The following is a 20,266-nucleotide window of genomic DNA, read 5'->3' on the forward strand; positions in this document are numbered from 1 at the left end:
TTATAAACCCCTATAGTAATTACATCTGGCAGCAGATCCGTTCTTTCATCAAACCTTGCTTATGTGCTGTTCTGTGTAAGGTTGTGTTCTATGTCAGTGCTGGACCCTGAAAGTACAAAGGCAGGAAAACATTGCTCCTGGCTTCTGTTGTCAAGAGAACCGAGAAGATCATGAGCAGGGCCAATGAAAGGCAAATGAGACAAAATATAGAGCTAAGATTAGCCAAATACAACTATGTGCATACGTGTTTTGAGGGAGGAGAGAGAGAAATAGAAGCAATCAAAGATGAACTCTGGGATAATGGATATGCAGTGTGGGAAAAACGTCAGGGTCAGGAAGAATACCACTGTTTCAAAGGGCTGGCAGGCGTTTCTCTGGGGAAACAAAACAAGTCCTCTTATATGGCTCTTGGCACAAACCAAAGTGTTTAGGCAGTGTGCTCCTAGGCCCTGGTCAGACCTGTGGGGCTGGAGTTGGAAAATTCTTACTTTGTTTTTTCCCCATATTCTCCCCACAAGGAGGGTTCTCCCCCCCGCCCCCCAACCCCCGTCAGAACTATTCAACTTTAAAGAACCTCTTGGGCCTGGCAAGTTAAATAGAGCAGAATTGCTGCAGAAACACATTCTCCGGCCCCCTGCCAGAGTACTTCTGGCCAGATCTTAGTTGGCAAGTCTGGCCCAAGAAGGGGGTCTGCAGAAAATCGGACTGTGGACTCACTTTGTTCATGCACAGGGGATGACATTCTTTTCCGGCCCAGGAAAACAGCTGAGATTCTGCAGAGATACTGTGGCCAGTCAACCACAGAGTCAGCTCAGAATAGAGGCGCTAAGCAACCCTCCCCCTCCTATCCCCAGAAAAATTCAGAGTGTGGAGTTTCACTAGAAAGCCAATGGTAAATATCGATTGTCTTCTGGAATTACGCAATTTTGATGTGTATTTTGCACCCAAAGCCAGAGGGACCACAATGACTAGTAAAACAGTGGCCTCAGCACCCTCTTAGCCTCTGCCTTTCAATTTGACTGCAGTGGAGTTCAGCTGATAGAGCGGGAAGAAGAAGTGTGCATTTTTTATGAAAAAATAAACATCCAAGAGAAGATGAAGCTAAATGGAGAGATGGAAACACATGTCCTGGAAGAAAAGATCCGATTCCTGAAACTGAAGATTGCTGAGAAGCAAAGACAGATTCAGGTGACCCAGACATTACTGCCGGCCAAGAGGTCCCTGGACGCAGACCTCGCAGTGCTCCAGATTCAGGTGGGACACGTGTTTGTGAGACACTTCCGGGGACTACTTGCTTTTATTGTGTTTCTCCTTTATAAGTTTGTAGGTCGTATAAGTTCTTACAGTTAAATCAAGCCATGCTTCTCCTGGTGCCTATAAGAACCCAAGAGTTATGTGTCTTGTTTAAAAATGCCTTTGAACACTGCTCCACGGTGGGATCTGTGCTTCAGGCATCCCAGCTACAGACTATCTGTCTTTCCGGTGAAGCATTTTCTGCCTTTCTTGGAATTTAGACCCTCCCAAATCTCAATTCCAGTTCATCTTCCTCATAGAATTCAGTAATTCCTCATAAACTTGCAGTAATACAGGCTTTTACTACCACCAGCGTAATCATATTTTTGATGCTTGCTAGAGAGATCTTGGGGAACACCCAGCTCTCTTATTTTTGGTACTCTTACCCTCTTGAGCTGAGATTGTTGTTTATTTTTAATTGGTAATCACTTATAATTAGACTCATTGTTAACCCCTGTAGTTTCCCTGTAATCTAATAACATGGCCTCTGACATGGCCTTTGTTAAAGTGGAATAAAGCCAAGAAATTTAAACATGAAATAGCAAATAAATAAATAAACAAATAAAATATGAATATAAAGCTACTTTCTTCACATGTAATAATTGCATTTTTCCCTTCATGAAAACAGAAGAAAAAAGTAAACTAAAACATTTATGGCCTAAACTTTTTTCCATTGACTCAACGTAGCAAGAACAAATTTTAACCTACAACATATTTTCTAAAATGTCAGATTTGCTTTCAAATTTTTTCTGATTATGAAATTAAGGCATGTTCAGTTAAGGAAGTTGTGAAAAAATACAAAGATTTTAAAGAAGAAAATAAAACTCTATCCCCAAGATATAATCACTATCAAAATTATCAGAAATCTGGAAGAGATCCTTCCAGTCTTTTTCTAGGTGTACCAGTAAATGATTTACATTATCTCGTGCTGTAGACAGAGTTTTGGGTGCTGCTTTTTTTGTTTAATCATGTCATGGGGATTCATAAGACTTTGTAACTTTGTAAGTAGGTGATGAGTCTACTTTCATATTTTATGCCATTTGATTGCATATATGCTATATAGATGATAGGATCTTTCATTTTGCACAAATATGCCAAGGTTCTGATTCCAGCGTTTGTTTTTTTAGCCAGAAGTTCTCCAGTTCACTTCTTCAATTAGTGTAGCTCTGATTTAGATGGATCAGCTGGAACATCCCCCCAGCATCCCACAGGTCCCCCAGATAGCCTCCCCAGGATTCCTGTGGCTCAGACTCCTACGTCCAATGAGTGGTTCATTGGCACTTCTGTGCCACATCAGTGCAGACTCGTGACTCGCTTTTTCTTCAGCCTACACCTAACCAAGACCATTCATGCAAGGCCTTTGTCTGTGCACGGACTTAACTGAAGATGTGGGTCAACAGTGTGAGGGGATACATTACAGAAATGCAAAGAACTTCAAATTAAATATCAGACATCCATGCCCTTCAAAGTTCTGTAGGGCCACTCCATCACTGGAGACAGTCCCCCGGGTGTATCATGCAGCACCCTAGCCTCGCTCCATTTCACTGGCTTGTCTTTCCATCTTTCACCTCCCATCTTCCCTCCACAGCCTTACCATCCCAGATGGCCCCCCAGGCACTCCATACTTGTCTCACTTCATTTTACAGAATAATTTGACTCTCTCCAGCTCTTTTCCAAAACACAGTTTCAGGGCCATCTTTGCCCATACTAAACTATCAAGATGCCCAGCCGAACAAAAGGACTTTAAATTCAATAAGATCCACAACAGAAAAATTCACTCTCTATTATGTAAGAATTTTATTTGTGTTAAATGCAAATCAATACTTCTATTCAATGGATAAAATTAATTGTTCTTCAAATAATATACTTACAATTTCATTATATAAAACCAGTTATCCAATGTGAAATATGAATTCAGTTTCCCCAAGAGGAAAATATTATGCATTTAATGAGAGTATGCCCTGCGATGTGAGCCTAGACCATTCTGACTGCGCGTGAACTGAGACAGAAGGACTACGTGTTATCACCAGTTACTTCTACCAGGGTTAGTTCTAAGCTTCAGAGCAGTTAAATAGGAAGTTTCCCATTATTCTTCAAACTGCACTTAATTATTTAATTGTCTACTCAGCACTAATTACGTGGGCCCTTTGAAGGACATGATGTGAAATTTTGAGCTTCGGGAAAGCCGTTTTTTACCCTGCCCTGCAGTGCCAGATCCCTGTCATATCCTGTTATTTGTGACAGCTGCAGTGTTTTGTGTTTTTTCCCCCAAAGTCTTCCCATTTTTTGCATCATTTTTGGAATTTTCTTAAGGTTTGCATTTTTTTTCAGTTGTTTGAAACAGTTTTTAATCGTCCAACAGTCTAATCCAAGGATTATCATGAGTCATATTTTCCTAGTGCTTGTACTTATAGCTCCTTTTAGGGATCTTGAAGCGAACTATCTTAGGACACAAGAACACTATTTTATGTAGAAAAAATAAGCAGTTTTTCCTCAAAGGCCCATGGGGAAATAAGATCAGTCAAGGCACCACTTTGGTAAGCAAGCACCATATTTTTGTTTCTTATTCATTTCCTAATTAAGAAAAGGAAAATTAGGTGTTGTTAAAAATAAATACAACAAATGCTTAATTACATATATCTGTATACTTTAACTCCATATTAAGGGCATCCAATTATGGAGAGTGGAAAGGGAGGAGAAAAAGAAAAAAATTAAATTATTTATGTCACCATTTAAAATTCTTTTTGTCAGGAGGAGAAGTGTAAATTAAAAATTTTAAATTCTACCTGTAACACTCTTGGACATGTTGTAAAGTACTTTAAATATATTATCTCATTTAACGGATCAATCCCATAACTCGAGGTCTTATCTTCCCATTTGACAGTTGAGGAAACTAAGTTTTAGAGAAGATAAATGATTTGCCTGAGACTATACAGGTTTTCAGTAGAAAAGCTGAAAATGATAACTCTTGATTTTCACTGTGTTCCACATCTCTCCCTAGAAAACAGAAACTAAGAGTGGCTGCCACTCCTACTTGGGAGTTGCCTTATTTCTTCACCTACCTCCAAAGTCTCATTGATTCAACAAATGTAGTTGATATATTTATACACAAATAAAATAAATAAAAATATATAAAACATTATATTAGATGTTTAGCAAAAAAAAAGATATAAATAGTTCAAGCTATTCCTCACAGACTGTACATTGTGTTGACCTAGTAATTAAAAACTTTATTCTTCTTTTGGAAGCCATTAAGCCAGCAAAGGGTTTTAAACCGGAGTCTAGTATGTTGTATAACTCATATGATGTCTACTCTGGCCTCTGAAACAACCTGCATTAAAGAGGTCAAGTCTGTATAGTTTGAGCTCTGTAAGCACACAGCATCCCATGAGGATAACATGAAATGGGAAGTCATCGGAGGACTGCTGTAAAACCAGCTTTTTCTGTGATGACTCAGAAGCCACTGTCTTGCCTTCAAGGCTCAATTACTGGCATCATCCTCACAGTACCATGAGTGAGCAGAAACATTGCTTAACGAAAAGTCCCAGTGGATGGGGTGCTAAGAGTTCTCTCCCACCCTGGCCTGGGTTGGTCCTACTCAAAGACTCTAAAGACCCTGGGCTATGTGATTTTAAGATTTACTGAGCAAGAGAGTTAGTTTTAAAGTCAATGTTTCTTGGGGCCCGCCCAGTGGCGCAAGCAGTTAAGTGCACGTGCTCTGCTGCAGCGGCCCAGGGTTCGCTGGTTCGGATCCCGGGCGCACACTGATGCACTGCTTGGCAAGCCATGCTGTGGTGGCGTCCCATATAAAGTAGAGGAAGATGGGCACGGATGTTAGCCCAGGGCCAGTCTTCCTCAGCAAAAAATGAGGAGGATTGGCAGATGTTAGCACAGGGCTGATCTCCTCACACACACACACAAAAAGAATGAAGTTAATGTTTCTTTCTTGTTTAATAGTTTTCACAGTGTACAGACAAAATACAAGACCTGGAGAAACAGTTTGTAAATCCTGAGGGTAAGAACAGAACCCGCTTCCTTCCAGGGAAAGATATGACCGAAGAGGAAATGATCAAAAAAATTGATGCGGTAAATATTCTTTTTTAAAATAGCATCTGTTAGCCCCTTGTTGATCAGTGTCATAGATGTCTGTGGTACTGTTTCACGTTAGGCAAACAGATTTCTCCCTCATTATTCTAGCCACTAACATAGTCCTTTCATTGTAATCTAGTAACAAAACAAGCTTGACTTTAGATGCTTGCCAAAGGAAACAAAAATTAAGTAGTTTCAAGATGCCCACCTTTGTCTCATAGCCCAAAGGAGCAATTTGGGCATCTTGAATGGATTAATGTGTCTTCCTGATGGGAGCATATCAGAGGAATCGCAACACGGAAGCTAGGTGGAGCTGAGAGGGCCTTTCTCAATCATGGGGCGGAAGGACTCCCAGAGCTGGAGGGGGCTGGGGCAGGGGAAGTCTTGACTTAGCCCAGCTCTAAAGACTTTCTAGACATGTCTTGGCAATTGCAAAAGCAATATGTCTTCATTAAGAGGGAAAAATAGTGCTGTAATTAGGAAAGAAGATTTTGACTTGCATGACTTCTTTGTTTTCCTTCCTATTGAAATTGTTTTTGACCATAGCTGGAACTACAGCTGGCCAAGAAGGAGGAGAAGTTACTGGAGAAGGATTTCATCTATGAAGAGGTCTCCCGGCTCACGGACAGGCTCTGCAGCAAAACTCAGGCCTGCAAGCAGGACACACTGCTCTTAGCCAAGAAGGTCTGCCCGAGACCCTGCCTTCTCTCCTCTGCACTTACTCTTTTATTACCTGTCATTTACACAGACTCTTTATTTACTGAGAAGCACTGGAGAGACTAGGCTTTATGACTAGAGATATGTAAAGATGTAAAATTGTAAATGTAAAGAAGACTCAGAGAATTTTTCCAAAATAAGTTTCAGTCTTGTTTCCCGAATGAATTCACTTTATAGTGGGAAAACCTAAGCTTTGCAATGACGGTATACAAGTTTCACTTAACAGGGCACCTACTCAAATATGACAATTATTATCTTTATATTTCACATGCCAAGTTAAATCCTTTCTAGTTCCTTGTGAATGGAGGGCCCCACTTATCCAGTGGTCTGCATGGGAACTGCCCCAATCCAGAACTCGGCCAGAACCCAGAAATGGAAGGGGACCATTAAAGAGAACAGCAGTCACACAACACCTGGGCCTGTTACAGCATGGGGTGGAGCCACCGCCAGGCCCCACTAGGGAGCAAAGGCCAGCAACATGGAGCTTCCTAATTTCATAAGCCTAAAATACTGGGACTGCTGATTCAAAGCTACAGGGTCAGGCTGAGACTGCCAGAAACTACACTGTAAGGAGCAGCCAGTAGGACGGAGGCTGGTGATTCAGGCGCAGCAGGACCTTGCCCTAAATCTCATGCTCACCTGCCCTTTGTGGCCCCTTGAGCATCCCACTGTGACAGCACAGGGATTTTAGTCAGCAATAGTTACTGAACCTGCTCTGTGCTCCCCTCACACTAGGCATGAGGGAAGAACCAAAGAGGAAGGGACGCGTTGTCCACACCGTCTAGTGGGGAAGACAGATAGGAACATAGATAATGGTAACACCCACAACCCCGACTGTGGGCTCCTGAGGGCAGCGACTGTTCCCCATTCTTCTTAGTTTCCCCAATGCCTAGCGTGTACTAAACTCTAGAAAAACATTTAAGTAAACAGTTCCATTCTAGAAACAGTTCTGGCACACTAAATAAATAGGAAATTATTGTAAATCTCAAGCCTCCTTTGCCACTTTTATTTGGCTTTTACACTTCTGCTCTGACGACTTCCACTAACAGACTGATCAGTTCAGCCGCGTTGTGCAATTCACCACTTCACCTCATAAAATGAGAAATTTTAAGACTTTTTTAGGCTCATGAACTTTGATTTAGCATGTCCAATGTTTCTTTAGAGGTTGCCTTCCTTCCTTTTGCAAAAAGAATGTCCTTTTCTTTGAGGGAAGTCAGTTTTCCCTGAGGGCTGGCTTGTCAAAGCTGATGGCAAAGTCTCTCTGGAAGTCAGCTGTGATGCTAGAGAAATGCAAACAGTGGCTCTGGGGCCCTTCCTGTTCCCGTGGCCAGGAAGGCTCCAGCATAGCTAAGTCCCATCCTAGTGATCTCTCTCCCCCTACCTTTCCCCACCTTCCATGCTCTCTGTTTTTGTTTGTTTTTTTTCCTTTTCCATTTAAAATGATCATCTCTTCATAGTAGGCAGAGCTGGAAGGTAGAAAGACATTCAGATCCCAGACCTGTGATTTACCAATACTAGCAAATGACCCTGAGAAAGATACATAAATGATCTTAAAACTGAGTTTCCTGATCCGTGAAATGGGTGTGATATCAGCTGAAGCTGTTGCAAGCACTACATAGTCGAGCATGGTCTGGCCCCTTCTGCTTGGGGCTCAACAAGAATGCTTGTCTCAAGTCTCTCATCTTACCTAGAGAGCTTAAGGCTCCTCTTGCAAGCTTCGCAAATGAAGAGAAAATGGGAAATCTTAGCCAAGATTTCGAGAACCCAGAATAACACCATCCTTTCTTTGATTTATGGAGAAGGGAGCTTAGCTAGTTACACACACACACACACACACACACACACTCAAGTGTGCAATGGCTAATTAATTAATGAAATTTCAGATAGAGATAATGACTCATCATTAAAGCTTTAAATGGTAGTCATTTTTATTCAATGTATTCTTCCCCAAAATTAGTGCAGCATAGAAAAGTTATACAAATTTATATTCCATATTCTCTTAAGGAGACAAAGTTGGTTTATATAATCAGTCACTACATTGTCAGAGGCAGGTAAATCATGAGCAGCAACATTTCTCTAAGCAAATGTACAGATAGACCAGTGTATGCTTGATTAGGAGAGGAAAGTGTTTCAAGGTCAGGTGTAGTTTTTGGAAACTCACATTTGTGTCTCAATTTACCCTCGTTCAAAGGACTGAAGGATTAAAACAAACTAAGAATTTATCCATTCTTTCATTCAACAAACATTTAATTTAGTTGTGTTTGGTGCCTCCTATGTTCAAGCACCTTCCTGGACTCTGGGAATATGAATAAAACAAACAGTCCTTGTCCTCATGAAGAGTACGTCCTTGTGGGATGAGAGACGATAACCAAGTAGCCAAATACATGTATAATGTCAGTAGTGAAACAGGATATGAAGAAACAAAGCAAGGTGACAGGACAGAGAGTGTTGGCAGGTGGAAGGAACCACCACTAACTGCCCCTCCCTGGCAACAGCCCCACTGGAAGGCTGTGCCTTGGGCCAGGATGCCTACAGGCAGCACTAATTCCAAGTTTACATCCTTTCTTTCCTTTAAAATCAATTATTCTACTTAGTCCTATCTCTTAACTCTTTGATGATAAATAGCTGATGTGAAATGGTAAACACACACACGACCAGGAACATTTCATTTCAAATTATTGGCCAGATTTTGCCCAGTTCAGCTCATGCTTGCTTTTGACCTAATAATGATGAATCCCACAAATTAGATCAATAATACAAACACTTTGAGGTGTGATACTTTCCATTAAAAATCACTTCAGATGCAGGATCTCTGCTAATTATATAAGTAAAGAGTAACTTTTAAATATAGTTTTTGTTCTACCAGATTTTTTTTCTGCTGGATAAGTGACAAATTAATAACATGGCAAAACTAGGTCAGAACTTTGACATCAAGAACACATTTTCCCCCTCTTCTTATCACCCCTTAGACAAAAGAGAGATTAAACTATTCCCTTCAACGCTATCCACTTGGAAATCCGGTAACTAGATGAACAGATCTCTTTCTTTTCCCTCTTTGTCCTTATTTACATAGCCAAGGTGTTGGGCTCAATCTCTGAGGTATCCTCCAATTCTTGTTTTCTATAAACTCCCACTTAAACCCTCCTTCCTTCAGGCAAGAATGCCCCCACCACTATACACAGCCAGAAGCCTGCCATTTTCTCCAACTCTTCATGGAAGGTACACATATGCTAAGCCTTGGGTTCTTTAATTCTAGATGAACAGCTACCGGAAGAAGATCAAAGATGCTACTGAAAAAATGATGGCTCTTGTTGCCGAGCTGTCCATGAAACAAGCTCTGGCCATTGAACTCCAAAAGGAAGTCAGGGAGAAAGAAGACTTCATCTTCTCTTGCAATTCCAGGATAGAAAAGGGTCTGCCACTCAACAAAGAGATTGAGAGAGAATGGTTGAAGGTACTTCGAGATGAAGAAATGTATGCCTTGGCCATCGCTGAAAAGTCTAAGGTAAGCTTTGCCTTCCATATTGCACTTGCAAAGTGTGCCAGGAAGGGCTGTTGTCAGGGGTTTCAATCCGCCCAAAATATGTGAAAAATTTCCCACTCTACCACACACATAGTCCCAACATTCAATAGAAAGAACTTTTGTTTTTTTAAGATATTATGTAGACAGGTCAAAGTACAACAGTCCAAAGTGCCAGAATATTCCCCAGAGAACACTTGGCAGGCACCAAGTCCCACCCCACAGTCTTATGTCCTGGGCTGGTGTGGCTGAACACTGTCACCTCCCACTGGCATGGCAAAGACCAGGTTGGCATTGGTTTTATCCATAGGTCTCCAATCTCTGTCTTCGCACCCCTGGTCAGACCGCATCTTACTCTTTCATGTCCGTCTACTATGGCCGCCACAGCATATTGTGAGGCCTCCAGCATACTATGGTTGTCATAGCCTTCTGCAGACTCTGCACTTGGTGTGTATCATAAGCCTCAATGCCACCCCTTTCTTCTCCCACTACTGGTCTAAGTCTAGGTCTACCACTGACTCCACCTGCAAGCTGGGTGCCAGTTCTTCTGCCTACTCCCATGACCTTTCAATATTCTTAGAATGGAATTAGGCATCTCTTTCTAAGGAGACTACATCTTGGGGACCTACAACTCTCTCTCAGACTGTCAAGTAGACATCCCAAAAGGATCACTATTCACTCCCTAATCCAAGAACAAGGTGCATTCCAAACACGTGCTAGGAATACCCGAGAACAGGGGCTGATTTGTAATTCCCACACTGCCTGGGACTATATTTTTAAGGCATTCAGATTTTACTTATGGTGTCCCAAGTGTCATTTACTTGTCTCCATTATTAAGAATTCCTTTTAACGCGATCAGGGGTCCTCTATTTTCCAGTGGCACGGGCAGAATCTTGAGGACCTTGAGGCTCAAAGCACGCCGCTGAATACGCCTCTCCTCTGGTTCTACTTTACTCCTTCTCTCTTCCTTTGTAACATTGGCTCACCAATGACTTACCAAAGCAAATAGATTGTCCTGCCTTTCTCAAAAACATGGAAATAATTAGTGCTTGATGAAAGATATTGAGGTTGGAATATAGTGAATTCAGGACCCACCAACCAGTTTCTGGTAAACCCCAAACCCCAGGAACAGAATGATGCTTGAGCAACACGGGTCATTCCAATGAGATGGAACGCGCATGCGTGCGTGCGTGCGTGCGTGCGTGCGTGCGTGCGTGTGTGTGTGTGCGTGTGTGTGGTGACTCCACCCTCATACCCTCCCATCCCTTTGGGGAACATTGGCCAGCACAGTCTAAGGCTGCTCAGACCCCATCTGTGTCTGTTGGGGCCTGAGGATGAAGTGACTTCACCCGAGTTTTCAGAAAACTGAAAAGGAAAAATCATTCTTTGCAGGAGTTCTTGGAAGCAGATAATCACCAGCTGCCCAATGGTGTTTACACGACTGCAGAGCCGCGTCCAAATGCCTACATCCCAGAGGCAGAGGCCACTCTTCCTGTGCCGAAACCTTACGGCGCTTTGGCTCCTTTTAAGCCCAGTGAACCTGGGGCCAATATGAGGCACATAAGGAAACCCGTTATAAAGCCAATTGAAATCTGAGTATGTGAACCAATCTAGGCTTCTCAAGGAGATGCTTCAGCCAGGCTGCCTCATCTCCACAGCTGGAAAATGTCAGCATAATAGCTCCAAACTACAGACAAATACAGTATCCACAATTAACCAATGATGGAGAACAACATGGCTTCCTTTGACACTCACCAACTACCACATTTTACCTGATGTTGAGGACGTAGAATTGTCCTACAGTTACATCAAAGCAGATATTTGCATTGCTCATTTCTTTCTTTTTCACTCTATATATTGACTACCTTTCAGAAATATACAGTAGGCCAGGTGCTATAAAAATGCAATAAAAATAAATCAGTTTTCAATGAAGTACAGAAATTGGCAGTGTTGTCTCTGTTTATTAAAGGAAAAAAAAGCAAATACTGTTCAATCTACTCACTTGAAAGAGAAAGAATGATTGTTTGAAAAGGAAAATATCCCAAGTATCCCAGGGGCATAACTCTGTTCAATAAATGGTTGCCTTTGAAGTTAATAGTGGTAAAGCTAAATCAAGTAAAAAGTAATAGGGAAGCTTTTCATTTTTAAAGTAATGTTATGGTGATTCTTTTTACAAGAATCTTTTTGCTACAAAAATAATTATGCCCTAATTTATCTTTCTTATAAATCTAAATTTTTCGCAATGTTATATGCAAATAAACTCATGATTATTCTAAGTTCTGATTCCAGATTTTTCAAAATTTCACTGAAAATATTTGTAACTTTGCATGTGAAAGAGTTGAAAATGAGGCCACTTCCACTTATTTCATTACTCTAATTTTATTGCATTTCACCCAAGTATATTTTCCTAACTCTGTTTTTATATGTTCTCATGTATAAAAATACACAAGTAGGGGCCGGCCCGGTGGCGCAAGCGGTTAAGTGCGCGCGATCCGCTGCGGCGGCCCGGGGTTCGCTGGTTCGGATCCCGGGCGCGCACCGACGCACTGCTTGGTAAGCCATGCTGTGGCGGCGTCCCATATAAAGCGGAGGAAGATGGGCACGGATGTTAGCCCAGGGCCGTCTTCCTCAGCAAAAAAAGAGGAGGATTGGCGAATGTTAGCTCAGGGCTGATCTCCTCACAAAAAAAAAAAAAAAAAAAAAAAAATACACAAGTAGATTTGAAACCTGTGATTTTACATTCATTAATATGCTCAAACTGTCTTTATTTCATACTGGTATCAGTTATGAATTTTATTTCACAACTCTGGGAGTGAGAAATATCATATTCCTTTATTTTGCTAAATCAAACAAAATCTGTTCCAAGCCCCCAGCCTGCCAGATTGGAGGGAAATTTAAGCTCATTCTCAGTCTACAAGTCCTGAATCTAACCTGATTGCTTTGTGAACCTATTCAAAAGCAATTACATGGGAGTGCCTATGATGAGTAACACCACATAAGCTGTGTGGTTAATACAAAGAAATACTGCATGCTTCAAAACAGCTCCTGTGTCGTAGCAATTAGTGATCATATGTTTAAATATTACAACGTGTGCTACCGGGTTCAGAGGAGAAGGTGCCACTGTGTGCTGGAATGGCCAAGGACCATGGTCAGACAGAACGTTTCATCTGGCCCCTAAGCATAAATAAGATTTCAGTAGGTGGCGAGGGGATTCCAGGTGGGGAACAGAGCCTGAGCAAGGCTTGGAAGTAAGAAGACAAAAGCTGGGTTCAAGGCCCAGGGAACGGCCTGTCTGGAACAGAATGTTCGTATTGGGAAATTGTTTTAGGTCGGGATTTGGGAGACCTTGAATGTCCAAGAGTTTGGATTTTATCCTGTAATGAATGGTAAATTACTGAAGAATTATGAGCAGAGTGACAGGATCAAACTAATGTTTATCTCAAATATAAGTCAGATGAATTAGACTTCAAAAAGCAACTGAAACAACCCAGATGTGAAAAGGGTAGGGAATGAAAAATAATGACCTTATCAAGAGAAAAAATCAGCACTGCCTTGCTGATATGGCTCCAAGATTTTAAGCCTCAGTGACCATGAAGTATTTGGCCAAAAAGGGAAATTCTATAGGAGAGGACAATTTTTAGAACAAAATAATGATTTTAGAAAAGAAGTTGAATTATTATACCAGCTAGTAATATTTATAACCATTAAAATTTCACAAGTTCACTAAGAGAAACAGTGTGAAGAGAGAAAAGCAAAGGGTGACAGGTTGACCCCAGGCAGCAACTGTATTTACAGGTCAGAATGAAGTCACTGTAGAAGAGAGAGGAAAAAAAAAAAAGAACTAGTTCCGTGTCACGGGGGCCTTTGAAGAGACAGTTCACGGACTCGTGATTCCTGCATGGAATAAAAAGGCTACGCTCCAAGAACAAAAAAGTCAGGCCAAAACTTCCTGTTTTTTTTTTTTTTTAATGACAAGATATTAAGAAATCAAACTTTTATAAATATAAAAAAAGTTTAAAAATATTAAATCCAGTCCCATCCGAACCATCACAAAGACAAATCCTACTCTAAATACTGTATGTACAAATTGCTGTATGTTACAAATTATTCTATACTGGAAATAGCAGATTTGACTTAGTTCAAATTCAGTTTTTCAAAAAGTATCCCCTTTCCAAATACAGTTTTTATGCAACATTTAATTTTTCCACTTGTCATATGTTATTTTCAATGACACATCTAGTTTTTGTTTTCCTAAGCACTGTTCCCTACATTTTTAAGCATATTTTATTTCAGAGTGCAACAGAAGCCGGCTTTTGGCCTGTGAAGCACTAGGAAGGTAAGCCACTAGGAGGGGCATCATTTATGCCACTGCATCCTCCCCAGACTGTTTGTCATCTCTCTACACCTGACTGCTCACTTGCTGTGCAAAACTGGGATGAGGTACCGCAGTCTAGTTTTGTCTGAACAAGTACTGAACTGAGATTCAGATGGCTCAACAATGTACTCTGGTTTGGGGTACCGATTTCAAATATTGCTAAAGAATTCTCAAAAGAAGTAGAGCTAATGAGCAAGATTAAAATACCAGAAGCTGATATAACTGCATTTTCTCTTTTATAAGCCTAAAAGCATTGTGGTGTGCTTCAGAGCTGCTTCCTCTACAAATTTTGCATCCACATTGTCATGTCCTTCAAAAGCATACAGAGCTAGAAAAAAAGGAAGAGAGAAAAGAGTTACTATGAAGCCACGGAACATTGATAACAATGTGCCCACAGCTCATTGAAATCATAATTATTTTATTATTTTATTTATTTTTATTTTTATTTTTTGTGAGGAAGATTAGCCCTGAGCTAACATCCATGCCAATCCTCCTCTTTTTGCTGAGGAAGACCGGCTCTGAGCTAACATCTATTGCCAATCCTCCTCCTTTTTTATCCCCAAACCCCTAGTAGATAGTTGTATATCATAGTTGTACATCCTTCTAGTTGCTGTATGTGGGACGCGGCCTCAGCATGGCTGGAGAAACGGTGCATCGGTGCACGCCTGGGATCCAAACCCAGGCCGCCAGTAGCGGAGTGCACGCACTTAACTGCTAAGCCACGGGGCCGGCCCATAATTATTTTATATTTTAGTAAAATATATTATTCTGAGAATGTGTTGTTAAAATTTATTAAACCTCAGCACCAAGAAAGGCCATTGGCATCAACCAAAAGGGTTTTCAACCTCTTAAGCCCTTTTAAGACCTCAAAGGTGATTATTCCTTTGGTAATTTACTCTAGATAGTAAATTGTGTATTGCTAATTAAAACCAATTGCGATAAGGACCTACTTAGAAGTAGGGGATAGTTTGGAAAGAAAAGGATACACAGAAGTGAATAGGGACTGACTGATGTGTCAAGGGAAAAGCAGGAACACGGGAGAGCAGAGGCATGCATTACCTTGACTGGAGGATTCTATATCTGTCAGGATTTCAATGAAGTAGTTCAGAGGCAGAAATTCTACACTGCATGATGACTTGTCAATCACAGAACTCCGAGGCTAAAAGAGAAACCACTCTGGTATCAGTTGACTCTCCAAATCAAGCACAAACTTAAAATGATAAGAATTACAATTGCTGTCCATATGGCTATGTTGAAATGGGCAAATAGGATCCAAAAAACATTTAGTTGGGTTGTGCTTTCACACTGACTCACCTGTTTCTTATAGTTCTGAAGCAGTCGCTTCACATGGTTCCGTGAAATAATGTTAGAACTCATGGGATGATCCCAAAGTCGACAGATCTTCTGACCAATGAGCTGTTATACAAATTGAAAAACATGTAGAGGAGGATTTTTAGGACAGTGAAAATACCCTGTATGATACTATAATGATGGATGCATCTCATTATACATTTGTCCAAACTCACAGAATGAACAACACCAAGAGTGAAGCCTAATATGGACTTCAGGTGATTATGATGTGTCGGTGCAGGTTCGTCAATTGTAATACACCCTCTAGTGGGAATGTTGATAATGGGGGAGGCTGTGCATGTGTGAGGGCAGGGGGTGCATGGGAAATCTCTGTACCTTCCACATAATTTTGCTGTGAACCTAAAACTACTCTAAAAAACAAAGTCAATAAAGAAAATAAAAGGATGGAAAAAATAGGAGAATATAGCTCACATTGCATTAAGTAAATGTACCTCATATCTATTCATAATTTTAAAGGTATTATTCCAAAGTAGCTAGTTAGTCTAAAGACAGGCCCTCTATGGTTAATGACCTTCAAGAAAGGCCATTTCCTATGAGGTATGCTTCTGAATGTTGAATAAATACTCCCTTAAATGCAATCCTGAGGTAAAAGCAGTTGATACACTGATGTTGCCAAACTCTTCTGAAATGGAGTTCATCTGCTACTCTTCAAAACTGGGTATCTGCATGCCAACTCTAAGTGATATTTTGATAGGAAACTACAGGTTGTAGGTATGTTTATATCCACTTCTTTGCCCATGTCTTGCCCAGAAAATTTTAATTCCCTAAAGGTAGGAGGCAAAAAAATCAAATTTGGAGACCAAACTAAATGTTCAGGGACATTCATCCGAGAGACCTAGCCATGGAAAATATGCTTTGTTTTCCATTCTTGCCTTTGCTTCAGTAAACCCATGAGGGAGAGCGGGTGTTACAAAGCAAGACAATTAGGTCCAGAAAGGCAACAACATCCCTTCGTGGGAGGACTGTGCCAGAGATACAAGCGCCGTGTCAAGGTATGTAAACAGCACACAGCGCTGGCCGAGGCTCTCAAGGTCAGGAAGTTCGCAGTCAGGGGCTCTGAAGACCTTGCTGTGGAATTTCATATTTTCATAGTATTTCTGACTCAGAGAGCTAATATCCCCCACAGAAACAAAGAGTGCCTCTATAACCTTTTCCTTCATGTTTCTTGTTCTTCCTTCGACTCAGCAATGTTTTCCTGCCATGGTAGAAACGATAGTGGGAGGAAATGCAGTTCCAGAACCTTCTGACCTCACCTGTGTTTAAATTTCTTATCAGTTTAAATGCCAAAAGCACATGTTTCCCCTCAGACTCACAGATGTAAATATTAGTGTGGTTTCCTAAGAGGAGAAAATGGCTAAATGTTCTAGGTGGGCTGTGCCAAGGCATTACAAAGCCAGCGGAGCAAGCACTCTGTAGGTCCAGCGGGAGCAGCCAACAGAGGGGTGGGGATGGATGGGATTGCTTGGAAAGGGCTGAAAAGTGAAACAATTCAATTGACTTTAGCCCAAAGCAAGTAAATGCTCTCCTTGTAAGAAGAAATGGAAGGAGGTTTATGCCAAGGCTTAGGGAGAAAATAAAACATAATTCAGGATTACCGGAGGAAGTCGCACAATGATGCTGAATTTTAGTTTTTCATTTTTCTCTGTATTGTCCAGATCTATAAGAAAGTTAGAAATTGGCAAAAAAGAAAAAAAAAATCCAGAAATCTCCATTTTAATACCTGAGCAAGCTAATAATACTGCAGCGGTTCATCCTGATAATACATGTCCCAACTTATATTTCAAGCTAAGTCTAACAAGACTTTGAAAATTTTAGTTTGTATCTCTCTCAATAAAAAGGGATTTTTTAATGAAGCTGTTTGTATATATCATGGGACATGGTTCTGTAACACGCTGCCAGTCACAGAGCAATTTTACAGGCTAACTTAAAACAGAAGGCACCTTGCGGAATGGGAAATACTTTAATATAAATTAACGAAACTCATCTATAAAATACTACAGTTGAATAATGTGAGAGTGATTACAGTACAGACCTAATTTAAAGTTTAAATTCACATAAGCACTGAATTTCTCATTAATTCCTCTTGCATTTCAAGTCTAACTTTGAGATGACAGAGTTAGTCAGCTGAAAGTCAGCCATTTCATGATATTTTCTTGAGAAATTGAGCCTTCAGAGTCTCCTATCCTCAAGTGCCCTCTTGCACAGAACAGGAATCTAATAGCTGTGTGTGGACTGAGAAGCCCTCTGGGGCCTCTTGAAGGGCTAAGGCCCTTTAAATTGGCCCAATGGATGCTTACAGGAAATGATCTGTCCTCAGCAGGTCCAGCTGCACAATTTGTGGAGCCTATTGCAAAGCGAAAATGAGGATTCCCTTGTTCAAATATTAAGAATTTCAAGATTTAATGCAGAGCATTAAACCGAGCGTGAGGCCCTTCTGAGGGCAGCAGGCCCTGTGTGCCCACACAGGCGGCACACCCATGGAGCCAGTCCTGGTGGTGCTCAGACTGGAAGCAGCCTCTGGCAAGCTCACAGCCTCTTACCTTTCATGAGCCTGGTGACAGCTGTTTCTGTGAGAAGCAACACTCCATTATCAATGTAATGCAGCAGGTTATGCAACGGGAGACAGTGGACGCCAAGGATCGTGTGCAGAGTGTGAAAACCTAGGAGGAGAGATCCGGGAGGGTAACACGGTGGCGCAGCATGGCCAGCCTTCCAGAGGGAATGAATCTGGCAATGTTAATACAGCACTTAGTCAGTGCTTAGCACCCAGAGTCAAATGAATGCTCCTTGAAAACAAGGTCCAAGTTTCCTTCTTGGTGTTATCATGACTAAGTATTGTGCTGGGTATATGGCTCAGTTCCCAGTAAGTTTGTGTTCCCTTCACCTTGCATCCCTTCCCAGGCAAAAAGAGGGCAAGGCTTGCTCGATGAAAAATGGTTTCACAGTTTAAGATTTGCGATTCTACGGTAAAACGGCCAAAGAGAAAAATGAACAGAAGAGCTTCAATCCCATGTGCCCAGGCTAAAGAGCTGATGGACAAGCACCATTTTGGTGAAGGGGACAAAATCTGGACCAGAAAGGGACAGTTTATATGTCTGATCTCTGGGTATGCCCTAGAGAAAGGCTTTTGGGCTCTACTTGGACTAAACTATAGAAAAGAAGAATTAAAATGATATGGTCTGGTAGCAAATCTACAGGAATTCATAGAGAGGAAGGCACTCTCTCAAATTGAAGTCTCTATGAGGAGGGCTAGTCAGACATTCACAAACCCAGCACTCTACGTACACGATTAATAATAAAGGATAAGAACAACATCCACGCGAATAGCAGCTATCAGGCCAGGAGAGAATCAGAAAAGCCCTCTTGGAAAAGACGGCATGTGAGAGGAGCTTTGAAGGGTAAATGAAATCCCTGTGAGTGGGAATGATGTGAGAGCAGACTCTACCAGAGTGGAGACAGGAGAAAAAGCCAGGCTGGGCATGAGCAGACCGAGGCTAGAGTCCTGCTGTGCTGCTTACTAGGTGTAGGTAACTAAGCCTTTCTGAGTCTCTGTGTCTTCATCCCTAAAATGGACTCACGAGTATCTTTTCCGCAGGGCTGCTCTGAGAACTAGAGCTGGTCTGTGAAGAGCCTGGCACGTGGTGTAACAGAGTGGCTAACACCAACACGTACAGAGGCCTTCAGTCTACACACTGCTCAGTTGGTCCTCATAGAACACAATGAGGTGATCCCCACTTTATAAATGCAGAAACCGAGATTCCCAGGAGCTAAGAGATCTGCACAGGATCCTATAAATAGTAAGTGGCAGAGCTGAAATTTGAACACAGGCTGTGGGATTTTAGCCTCGGCTTTTACCCATAACATTGTCCTGCCTCAATAACTGGTAGTGGTGTTAATGGAACAATATGAACACAGGCCCAAAGATGAGAAAGTATGGTGCATGTTCAGAAAAGATTGAATGATCCCCTTGAGTTGGAATCAGGTGTCCAAGAGGAATGATGGCAAGTAAGGCTAGAAAGGTTTCATTCAACAAATCCCTTCCACAAGCCAGGCGAGGGGCTGGGCGGACAGTAATGAGAGAAACAGGCAGGATGGCTGCTCCCATCTACCTTCCAGTCTGATGGAGGAGACAGACAGCCAAATAATCACAAAAATAAATACACATCTTTTAAATGTGCCATTTCTTTGAAGAAGAGTGCAGGGTGCTCTGAGTGCATGTGACAGGGGTTGAATGCTGACTGAACTTATTATTTAGTAAACTTTGGGGAGGCCCTGACAGTTTTTGAGCAGAATGGAAAAAGGATTCGAGTTTTACTTTTGGAATATTAAAATGGCAACAGGCAAAGGATGGCTGGGGACCTGCTGGGAGGCTAGTGCATAAACCTGTGCAAGAGATAATGAGGGCAGAGATAGTGAGAGAGGGAAGGGATGGGAGAGGCATGGCAACATGTACCCGCTTGGGAACTAATCCGTTGTGGGTGGGGAACGGCAAGGACTCATAGCCTAATATTAGGACCTTCCATGAACAAAGAAATGATGGCCAAAGAGCAGGGACTTGGGTTCAGAGAAATCATGGCGTTTTCTCTGAGCACATGAATCATGAGCAGTGGGGGATTTGAGTCCTGAGTGCTGGCAACGTCAAGGGTCAGATAAACCGCAGACTCTGCCTACGGCAGATATTAATGGGCTGACAACGAGATGAGTCCACTAGCTTCCCTGAATCCAAAAAAAATAGTGACTTGATTAGCTAGTCAACAACATGAGATTCTTCAAGTGGATTTGGACATTCTTCTCAGGATTAAAAAAAAGTTATGATTTCTGAAGAAAAGTTTATAAAAAGTTATAGATCCTATAGATTTCTCGGATTCAAAATTCCTTCTTCAGCCCTGTGTCCATGTCCT

The 20,266-nt window shown here is 41.5% G+C and overlaps 2 protein-coding genes across 6 annotated transcripts in view; one reads left to right on the top strand and one right to left on the bottom strand.

Moving 5' to 3' along the window:
• CCDC146 (coiled-coil domain containing 146) overlaps window positions 1-11,559 on the top strand; it is a 109,132-nt gene extending 97,573 nt beyond the window's left edge. The window contains exons 15-19 of the mRNA XM_058524009.1: window positions 1,026-1,254; window positions 5,251-5,379; window positions 5,929-6,066; window positions 9,356-9,604; window positions 11,012-11,559. Coding sequence (XP_058379992.1) covers window positions 1,026-1,254; window positions 5,251-5,379; window positions 5,929-6,066; window positions 9,356-9,604; window positions 11,012-11,215 — 949 coding nt within the window. The 3' untranslated portion in view covers window positions 11,216-11,559. The remainder of the gene's footprint in view (window positions 1-1,025; window positions 1,255-5,250; window positions 5,380-5,928; window positions 6,067-9,355; window positions 9,605-11,011) is intronic.
• A 1,987-nt stretch (window positions 11,560-13,546) lies between these two features.
• The window catches only part of GSAP (gamma-secretase activating protein), an 80,034-nt gene continuing 73,314 nt past the window's right edge, over window positions 13,547-20,266 (bottom strand). For all 5 annotated transcript variants that reach the window (XM_058524032.1, XM_058524023.1, XM_058524041.1 and 2 more), the window contains 5 exons: window positions 17,906-18,025; window positions 16,961-17,022; window positions 15,309-15,410; window positions 15,054-15,153; window positions 13,547-14,322 (listed from right to left, as the gene is read on the bottom strand). In XM_058524032.1, the coding sequence (XP_058380015.1) occupies window positions 14,231-14,322; window positions 15,054-15,153; window positions 15,309-15,410; window positions 16,961-17,022; window positions 17,906-18,025 (476 nt within the window). In that variant the 3' untranslated portion in view covers window positions 13,547-14,230. The remainder of the gene's footprint in view (window positions 14,323-15,053; window positions 15,154-15,308; window positions 15,411-16,960; window positions 17,023-17,905; window positions 18,026-20,266) is intronic.

The sequence above is a fragment of the Diceros bicornis genome, chromosome 3 (assembly GCF_020826845.1).
Source record: "Diceros bicornis minor isolate mBicDic1 chromosome 3, mDicBic1.mat.cur, whole genome shotgun sequence".
Lineage (NCBI taxonomy): Eukaryota > Metazoa > Chordata > Mammalia > Perissodactyla > Rhinocerotidae > Diceros > Diceros bicornis.